The sequence below is a fragment of the Xyrauchen texanus genome, chromosome 3 (assembly GCF_025860055.1).
Source record: "Xyrauchen texanus isolate HMW12.3.18 chromosome 3, RBS_HiC_50CHRs, whole genome shotgun sequence".
NCBI classification, from domain to species: Eukaryota; Metazoa; Chordata; class Actinopteri; order Cypriniformes; family Catostomidae; genus Xyrauchen; species Xyrauchen texanus.
In genome coordinates this window covers 52,753,735-52,764,339 of record NC_068278.1, presented here as the reverse complement: position 1 = coordinate 52,764,339, position 10,605 = coordinate 52,753,735, and the positions used below count along the sequence as shown (strand labels likewise).

Sequence of the window (10,605 nt, the reverse complement as noted above, 5' to 3'; positions counted from 1 at the left end):
CAACAGTATTCCAGTATTAACAGAAGGAAGAACTGCTGTTATGGAGAAAGAAAATGCAGAATTACTAGTAAACACCTTTCAAATGGCCCACAGTACAGCTAAATTAGACAACAAATATAGAAGGAGGAGATGGGACATTTTGGAACAATATCAAGATATTTCTAATAAAAAACCTGCATTTGGATTATTTGAATTTAAGCGTACTAGTTTGGGTTGGGCATACTGCGCCAGGGAAAAATTAAATATGCCACGTTATGCTTAAGTATGCAGATGATATGGTGCTTAAAACTGTCCTAGAACTAATAAGGTTTGGTTAGAGGGTAGACTGCCAAAGTCCTGAAGAACACTGATATTCCTGTCTCGCAGGAAAACACGCACAGAACGAGCAGTACTGCTGGTGGCATTGTCATGCTGGAGGGTCATGTCAGGATGAACCTGCAGGAAGGGTACCACATAAGGGAGAAGGATGTTTTCCCTGTAACTCACAGCATTGAGATTGCCTGCAATGACAACAAGCTCAGTCCGATGATGCTTTGATACACCGCCCCAGACCATGACGGATCCTCCACCTCCAAATCGATCCCGCTCCAGAGTACTGGCTTCAGTGTAACGCTCATTCCTTTGACGATAAACACGAGTCCGACCATCACCCCTGGTGAGACAAAACCATGACTCGCCAGTGTAGAACACTTTTTGCCAGTCCTGTCAGGTCCAGCAAAGGTGGGTTTGTGCACACAGGCAACGTTGTTACCGGTGATGTCTGGTAAGGACCTGCCTTACAACAGCCCCTAATGTCTCTGACTTTTGAGATGCAGTTTACACTGTCCCAGACACACTAACCCTGTCCATCCATTCATAAACTGTCTCTGACTGGGGCTCATTTAAGATGCAGTTTACATTGTCCCAGACACACAAATCCTGTCCATCCATCCATCCATCCATCCATCCATCCATCCATCCATCCATCCATCCATCCATCCATCCATCCATCCATCCATCCATCCAAGTGTGTTGACCTAAGTACTTATATTTGCATTTACATTTATGCATTTGGCAGATGCTTTTATCCAAAGCGACTTACAGTGCACTTATTACAGGGACAATCCCCCCCAGAACAACCTGGAGTTAAGTGTCTTGCTCAAGGACACAATGGTGGTGGCTGTGGGGCTTGAACTAACGGCCTTCTGATTACCAGTTATGTGCTTAGACCACTACACCACCACCACTCCTTGTGCATTAAATTACAGATATAAAATGACCAGTGCGATTCTGTTTACTGTATCGTGAGCTTACAAAACAGTGTATACTTTATTTGTGTATTCTGTTATGAGCAATTGTAAGAATCACTTCTCACAGATGTTCACGCCCAGTTGAGTTGCATTTTTCAAAACGGTTGTGAGGTGGACTTGAGCTGAAAGAGGGCTGTTTCATGACCCTATAAATATAGGACTTAGGGATGGATGTACAACAAACACGAATTCATTATTTTTCACACTTCAGTACAGTAGGTGGCGGTATGCACCTATTCAGTTGGTTCGCGACCCGCCAATAAGCCCACCGAAGAAGAGGAAGAGCAAGAGAACGGACCATACCAACGCCACATTATGACAAGATTATCATCCTCTCGCGTCGTGTTTCTTTCCATGTGTATAATTCTAGTGCTTTTAAAGCAAGAAACCATCTGTAATATCGGTAAGTGCGTTTTGACATGTGAACACTGTTCACAGTGTTGAACACTGAAGACCGCTCGCTAATAGCTAGCAAACATCTTGTTGCCATGGAGAAGCCATTTGTTGCCCTTTAGCTTACATATGAACAAAAACATGTATTGATTATATAAATTAGATTATACATGAATCAATAAAACTATGCGGATTTAAATACATCTCTATGTTATATTTTGATCTGTCAGTCAAGTCAATAGAAACGCACACACACAAACAAATGTATCATTAATGGATCACAACATGTAAAGATGTTAATGAATCAGTATGTTAGTTTTTCAGCCCGCATTTATTCTTGCCTCTGGTCCAAGGATATCAGCCTTTCTGGTTGGAAACGTGTCTGGCATTTCCTTAAACATCAGTGTTGTTGCACCCATATATGCAACTGGTGAGCAGTTTAATTAATACAACACAATCTATTTACGCTGTGTTTATCCAATAAGAACTGTATTTGATCTGCTTATAAATATTAAGCATTGGCTATTTTCTGTATGACAGATTTAATCTGATAAATAATTGTATTTATTTGAGATTGAGAACATGTCATTATTTGATGGAGCAGCCTGCGCTTATACATTGTTCCTTCTTTCCACTGTAATTAAATCTATTGTCAAACAATATGTTTTCATAAACTATTTCAGGTAGCCTTCCAGCACCAACCTGTAATGCAGTTTCTCAAACATGGTGGAATCTTTCATATGAGTTAATTGGAAAGGTGAGATGTTCGCCCTCCATGTACAGCTGTTTATTTAAGGATTATAAAACAGTGCCAGGCTGCAGAGACTATTTACGAAATCTCATTCTACACAATTTTGTTTTATCTGCACAACTTTTTTCCTCCCGTGAAACATGAAAGCAGTACATATTATTTTCTAACATCTAATGATTAAGACCATTTGGTAAGCATCAACACAAAACATTGACTCATAATTTCCCCTGTGAAATAATAGTGTTGCTTTGGTTGACCCTATGGGAGTGGTGGTGGTGTAGTGGGCTAAAGCACATGACTGTTAATCAGAAGGTCACTGATCGATCCCCACAGGCACCACCATTGTGTCCTTGAGCAAGGCACTTAACTCCAGGTTGCTCCGGGGGGATTGTCCTTGTAATAAGTGCTCTGTAAATCGCTTTGGATAAAAGTGTCAGCCAAATGCATAAATGTAAATGTATGAGTGTGTTTAAGGGTTTCAAAACCTCACAACTCATACACCCATGGACCCCACAACAAAACAGCAAAAAAAAAAAAAACATTCAGTGCCATAAGAAATGTGATTAATACATTGGGAAAAACTAAGCAAATCTGTTGATCACCAATCTATTCTCTCCTCTATCAGAATATCATCCTGGTACGGCTGAGTTTGAACCGTAGTCTGGAACTGTGTGGGAATGAAACAGTTGCCTCTGACTGCTGCCCGGAGCCGCTGTGTCTACAAGAGATTCTCCTGGTGTCTGCCTGTGCAGATGAAATGCCCAAAGCCTCACTCATTATACAAACCAAGGTTTATGCCCAGATTGTTCCTAGCAAACCCCCGTCAGGTTAGTATCTCTTTTCATGTCACAAAATATGGAGTACTGTTGTAAAACCTGGTGGTATTACCATGGTATTTGCTAGTGATAGACCGATATATTGGCCAGGCCGATAAAAATACATTTGAGATTATCGCAACAGGCCGATAACTATGCCCTCTTGGCCGGTTAACAGAGGTGTTTGCTTTCCCTTGTGTTAGTTCCAAAATCTGTTAACAGCATAGTGAAGTAGATAATGCACAATTTCCAAATTGATAATGCCAAATTGTCCAAAATAAAATGAATTTTGAGTTCATCTTTAGCGCTTTTACATGCATGTTCTTACACAATTATGCTTAATATGCCAACAACTTGTGTGATCATGTAAACGCATTAAACGGCTTTCATTTATCTGTGTAAGTTCATAAACATTGTAAGAATAAACCAATTGATATGGGTAGATTTTTGTCCATTATGCCAATATCGTGTTGCATGTAAACACCTTAACAGGTTTTCTATACGGCTTATTCACTGTGCGCATGTGTTGTGTTCATGCCTCTTTACGGTGTGACGTAAAAAGTAGAGAGTATTGTGATTATTTCAAATGCCATATAAATGTAGATTTCTTGCTTTGTTCATTTTTTAAATAAGCTGATTTTTTTGATTTATCGGTGTATTGGTGTGCATTTAAACACTCATTGTCTCAAAATGTTTTATTTTACTATGTACATCTGATTAAATAGATTTAGTCTGTATCACTTATATCGGCCATATCTCACCCCACTCTAGTTATGAGTGGCACTGCCAATGAAAAATCTATATTGGTCGACCACTATTTTTTAATACAATGGTACTATCATTGTTTTGTTTTGGACTTGGTAGCACTTTGGAATATTTATGTACCATCTAAAATACCTGGGTACATGAATATGAGAATTATTCAGTGCCATAGTATATATGAAAGTACTATGGCATTACCATCTGATACATCTCTGTACCATGGTACTGCCACAGTGCCTTTTCACACTTTTCCTTTGATATATGTCTTTTTAATACCTACTGCACTTTATTATTATATATATTGTTTTTGTCTGTTTTTTTTAAACAGAAAATAAAACGGTCATTCCTAATCAAGTGTTTCAGCCTCTCGGGGACTGTCCATGTGATATTTCCCCAGTCGAGTGTGACATACTCTGCTGTTGTGACCAGGTAATAATTAAAGCATTGGGAAATACAGTTTAAGGTCTGTTTTGAATATATCAATCTGTGGAATCCACTGATCACTGTTTGAGAACGTGTTTGTTGCTTTTTGTAAATGTATCTGTTAAGGACTGCACCCAAGAGTTGCTGGGATTGTTTGAAACTCAATGTCTTCCTGGACCTTTTGGGGGAAGTTTCAACCTTGTTCCAGACTATCAATGCTTAGCTCAGTCCTCTGAAAATAACCCTGATTGGTTCCCCTTCCTCTGTGTTACCTCACCCTCTGACAACAACCCTTTTCTGGGACTTTTCTACAATGGTGGGACAGTGTAAGGAAGATATAAGGGATTCTTTTACTTCTTTTTCTCTGAGCCTTACCATCTATACAGTTTCAGTTTTGTTTACTTATTGCTTATGATTTCCATTTATTATTATTTTTCAAAGATGCGGTTGCTCATTTTCTAAATCTGCATGGCTCTTTACAGCACTCCTAAGCCAAGTCCATCATTCAAAGCTCAGCAGGTGACAGATGCTGTACCTCCCATTAATTACCGCCAGGGGGATCCAATCTTCACTATAGCTGACCAGTATTTCACTATTCCACAGGTTATATTACATCACTGGTGTATGCATCCATTCATTTATGAATGTATTGTCTTCTCTATATGCAGATCACACATTGAATCATTGTTATTTATTCCTATTTTTGCTTATTCTAATTCTACACATGCATCTTATTGCAAGAGGTGTGAATATATTTACCACACTGATGTTTTTCTGTTTCTATGTGCAGAAATCTGGACTCGGCCAATGTGTTGAAAATGCTCCAGTGGCATTTTTGGTCAACTTTGAGTCTCAGTGCATGAGAAAGCTTCAGTCTTGTCCGTCGCCATCAGACAACCTGAGGGTGAACGTTAAGGATGGACGGGGAGGTAGACACATAATCTGATTAGCAACAATAGGTTTTCAGGATTTTCTTGTCAAACTCTGTAAATTTGGGGGGCTAATAATAAGTCTACCCTTAAATAAGTGATTCAGATGTGCCTTGAGGTGCATGTGAGTGATCTTGGCTTCCTCCAAGTGTATGCGTGCATATACAGTATACATATAGAGTGCATTAACAGTATGCATCTGTGTGAGTGCTTATATGTTTGCATTCTTTCTAGGTGTGGTCACAGTCAATGTTGTGGATGAAGTGGCCAGAGACCTCCGTGTGTTTCTGTCAAATGTTTCTGAGCTCACATCTGGTCAGTTGCATAAACATTTCAGCAATTATATTAAAATGAATTGGTACCATTGCTACTAGTAAATGGTCGTATTAAATGTGTGTAATTTCTGCAGCACTGTAAATTCACTAGCAGCACCAAAAAGAATAGCAGAAATAGAGAAACAGTTTCCAAACATAGAGAAGCCATAAAATAAGCTGAAATTTTTTTTGAAACATTACAGAAAATTTGTAAATGATTTACGGTCACTTTGGACTTCAATGTGTTAGGAAAGATAAATTACTTTGCAGTTTCAAAAAACAAAACATGTACTACAATATTACTATAGAAAAATTATTTCTGCCACAAACTGGTAACTACAGTCTACAGTATTTCTATAGTAAACCCATAGTTTTAAAAAGGTATTCATGCCTTTATTTTATCATGCTTATATTACTGTAATTCCCTCTATATTGGAGTAAATCGATCATCTCTCTCTCGTCTTCAAATGGTCCAAAACGCTGCAGCTATACTTCTGAAGGGCAGCCGTAAATATGAACACATCACTCCAATTTTAGATTCACTGCATTGGTTGCCGGTTAGATACAGAATTGATTTTAAAATCGTATTATTTGTTTATAAATCATTAAACAACCAGGCGCCACCATATCTTTCTGATTTGCTGCACCCACACAAGCCGTCCAGATCTCTTAGATCAGGGGATCTCGGACTGCACTCTGTTCCCAGATACAGATTGAAGCAAAGAGGTGACCGAGCCTTAGCCATAGCTGGCCTTAAGCTAAGTTCGATAATGACTGAGTGACGGTAGATTATCCCTTACACATTATATATCATAATAAATGAATAATAATGTTGTATTTTCTCTCTAAGTAACATTGTAGACTTAATGGACATTGACTGTGAAGTTGGAGCTTTCTTCTGATGTAATTGATTTAATTTATATTTAAGTCCCACAACAGTGTGATGATGTTGTTCTGGCCTTGCGTTACACTCTTTACTGGCGAGAGAATGGCCTCACCGAAATTACTGTGACACGGACAACTGCAAGCATAACTCTTCCTGGTGAGTCACAGCTGTTGTCTTCCTGTTGATTCTCACATATGACACCACATCATTACACTTTAAACTGAAACCTGTTTTGCAGATAGAGTCCCTCTCTCATTATTTTCTCTGTCTTTCTCTCTTGCTCCTCATCTAGTGTTTTTAACCAGCAGATATTCTGCACTGTTTGTAAATGGAAATGAAATATCTCGGTCATTTTCTGGCAATCCAGGTTAGAGCAACTCTCACAATACATCAGCTTCAGATGCTGAGGAATATTATATTTAGAGCTTAACCAGATTCGTTTGGGCAGATTCCTTTGGCATGCGCTAATTTGCTTTTCCTGATTGACCTATGTTGCACAGGTTATCAGGTAAAGAAGCCAGTGCTTGGTGGGATTTTGGACTCTGATACAGCAGTTATACAGAGAGCCCAGATCAACCTTTGGCAGCCAGGTACTGAAGAATCCAGACTATGGAAATAATTATCTTTTAAATTCCACTGTTGAAGAATCGCCATTACCAGCATTCAGGTGAAAGTGGGCTAGATCCTGTGCTTTGTCATCTGCAGGCGGAGAAGGCATTTGTTCCACTGCTGATCTGAGACCAGTTCTGTATGGGATCAACTCCACATCAGGCTGTCTCATTCCTGTGAGTCTGTTGAACCTGACACAGTGTAGCCAGCTCAGGTGAGTGACACTGCTGAAGTCAAATATAATAATTTAAGAATCATCCATTTGAAAAACCCATATCGGTCTAGTACTAATTAGAATATTAGGCATCCTAAAACATTAGGATGTGGCTTTTTCACTCTATATCTATGTCTCTTGACCTGTGAAAAGCTTTAGCTCACGGTGTGGATGTTTGTACAGCACTATACTGCCACTAATCCTACTGACAAGGATTGTGTCTTGTTACTGACAGGCTTTGGCTCATCTATGCTCTGATTCAGAAAAAACAGAATGTGAAAATTGCAGTAACTACAAAATCCACTCTAAGTCCGAGGCAAACTTCAGTACTTTGAAGCCACTTTTTCACATTTTAAAGGAATAGTTCCCCCAAAAATGAAAATTCTCCCATCATTTACTCACCCTCATGCCATCCCAGATGTGTTTGACTTTCTTCTGCTGAACACAAATCTTTTTCGAAGAATATCTCAGCTCTGTAGGTCCTATCAATGCAGTTGTGAATGGTGACCAGAAATTTGAAGCAACAAAAATGTAATGCATAAGACTCGAGTGGTTTAATCCATGTCTTCTGAAGAAATACGATATTCTTCTTTTGTTTTTGTTGTTTAACAATCTTTGTGCATATTGCCACCTACTGGACAGGGAGGAGAATAAAAAAATAAAGGTTTCTCACCCACACCTATCATATCGCTTCTGAAGACATTTGATTTAACCACTTGAGTCATATGGATTGTTTATGCTGCCTTTATGTGCTTTTTGGAGCTTCAAAGTTTTGGTACCAATTCACTTCCATTGTGAGGACCTGCAGAGCAAAGTTATTCTTCTAAAATCTTTGTGTTCAGCAGAAGAAAGAAAGTCAAATACATCTGGGATGGCATGAGGGGAAGTAAATGATGAGATAATTTTCATTTTTGGGTGAACTATACTTACAGTCCTATACATTTTGGCATTGTTACTGCCTTTGTACTGCAGTATAGTGCAGCATAAAACCATTCTAAGCTCAATACAACAGAATGTCCCAACGAAAAAAAAAAAACTCAATACTACAGCATAATTTAACATGACATACCTGTTTTGTCTTTCATTTCACAGTAAAACAGTGCGTGCTGTTCTAGCTGGATTAGTGACTGCTACTCTAGTCTCCAGAACAGGAAAGCCAGATTTTTACAACCTTGCAGACTGGGTCAACATTTCTAGTGAGCAACCAGACAAAGCACAAAAACACATAAATATCAAGCTGTTTTAAAAGTGCTTTTCAGTGAGTTTAATTCTGCTCAAATCTTATATCTGTCAAAATAAGATAAAATTCAGCTCAAAAACATTTCAAACGAACATTCAAAAAGTTGATGTTAACTTGGAAATATACTAACAGTACTGCTTTGAATCTCAGCTTCAGTGATGAACTCCAGTCAGCCAGCAGAGGGCAGCAGTGGCGAATGTTCAGCTGTTCCAACACACCTTCATATTCATGTCAGGAGTGTCATCATGGGAAGGGTGCAAGGTGTGCCACAGAAGGTTATCCAGTCAGTGGAGATTAGGTACTGAGTCATCTCATTTAGCTTCTCGTTGCACTTTGATTTACTTACATTATTCCTATAACATCCCTTTCTGACAGCAATGTGCTTGATATATCAGGAAGCGTCTGTGCTTTTGATATATTTTTTTTGTTATTATTTTGTCTGAGATGTAGATGTGTGGTTCTCAGTTTCAGAGAAACAGCATGGAGGATAGAGTGCGATATGGGCATGTCTAACCCCTGTGTAGACCCAGAGATAATGCAGACGTTCCCTGTGACCTCTTCTGTGACATTCACTGAGAATCCTCTTAATGCCCAACCCCCTAGATCCAGGTGGGTCCTACACACACACACACCACAGAGACTAACCTGATTTTCATACCAGCTTGATTTTAACTTTGATAGTTATATAATTACACTTACTATTTAGGGATAGTTACCATTGTAACACCATGGAGTAAAATATCAATAGTTTGGTATATAAATATGGTAATCAATCAATACCACTCAGTTTGTGTTTATCACTCTCTCTCTCTCTCTGTGTGTGTGTGTGTGTGTGTGTGTTAGATACACACAATGGGTCTAAATGTATATGCATTCTGTATATAAACACCCTGATTAAAATGTAATGAAAAAAATGTATTACATTGCAAATGTTTTCAAAATGATTTAGATCTAAGTTGTGTGTATGTGTATATATATATATATATATTTATATGAAATTAATCTGTGAAGTTTAATTCAAGTTTCTTTTCTGCTGCAGGTTCAGTATTAACTTCACAGAGTTTGACTGTGACAGGAACGATGTGTGTTGGCCTGAGCTGGCTTTCCCTCTCACAAGATACTATACTGGTAAGAGCTTGAATAGAATGAGGCAGAAATAAAATAGTCAGTTTGTACTGCATACAAACCAGTGTGAAAATGGTCAGAAAAGGTGTGTTTGATTGATACGTAATTTTTCTATGTGTTGTAAACTGGGCTGAAGTTGTAGCATGTGTTCATGGCTGTGTCATGTGTCATGTCTCTCCGCAGGTGAGCCGTATTCCCAGGCTCTGGCTAAAGGTCTTATTCTAGTGTTCTTCTTCATCGCTGCATCTGTTTTAGGAACACCATGGAGACAAATAAGACAAGCATGGAACAATGCTTCACTGTGAGAGAGAAATTGTTTGCAATACGTTAACCTCATGGCAGTTGGGATGGATATGATTGGTTGTGGTTTTCAAAATAGCTAGTGGATTTGATAAAAAATACTTTTAAATTATGAATAGCTCGTCGGCCAAAAAACCGACGAGCTTTTTTTTTTTTTTACATTTGATTGTAAATAACTGTAAAGATGGAATTATTTATTTTATTCTATTATGGTTGGTATTTTTTTTTATGTCAAGAAGTGTTTATTATGCTTTGTGAAAATACAGTTTGTACTTTTTGAATTGTGAATACAAAATAAATATACATATTTTTATATGTAAAGGCAATAGTTTCTTCTGCTACCTCTATAATAATAGTAAATAATGATACTAAACAGTAATAATAATTTCTTCCACTTACTGAAAAAATATTTGATTAATAATACTATTATTATCATTATATTAATTACATGTTCACTACCAGTAAACATTTTGACCTTTTGATCTAAAGGCTTGCTTTATTAAATGCTTAAAATCAGTGTTGTAGACAATTATAAACTGTACCTATGTATGAAAT

General features: G+C 38.0%; 1 protein-coding gene across 1 annotated transcript; it reads left to right on the top strand.

The window, feature by feature from the left end:
- The first annotated feature begins 1,558 nt into the window (after positions 1-1,558).
- Positions 1,559-10,331, top strand: tctn2 (tectonic family member 2). Its single transcript, XM_052094822.1, has 18 exons — positions 1,559-1,692; positions 1,999-2,112; positions 2,366-2,439; positions 3,059-3,260; positions 4,339-4,439; positions 4,560-4,759; positions 4,916-5,036; positions 5,224-5,362; positions 5,597-5,677; positions 6,605-6,718; positions 6,855-6,929; positions 7,063-7,152; positions 7,268-7,385; positions 8,478-8,581; positions 8,776-8,923; positions 9,091-9,234; positions 9,665-9,753; positions 9,934-10,331. The coding sequence occupies exons 1-18, from the start codon at positions 1,605-1,607 to the stop codon at positions 10,053-10,055; spliced, it is 2,124 nt and encodes a 707-aa protein (XP_051950782.1). The 5' UTR covers positions 1,559-1,604; the 3' UTR covers positions 10,056-10,331.
- Positions 10,332-10,605: the final 274 nt, after the last annotated feature.

Excerpts from the sequence above, each read along its gene's own strand:
- tctn2 (XM_052094822.1), top strand. The coding sequence starts at position 1,605 with ATGACAAGATTATCATCCTCTCGCGTCGTGTTTCTTTCCATGTGTATA. Across the intron at positions 2,440-3,058 it reads CATATGAGTTAATTGGAAAG|AATATCATCCTGGTACGGCT; the intron begins GTGAGATGTTCG and ends CTCCTCTATCAG. Across the intron at positions 7,386-8,477 it reads ACACAGTGTAGCCAGCTCAG|TAAAACAGTGCGTGCTGTTC; the intron begins GTGAGTGACACT and ends TTCATTTCACAG.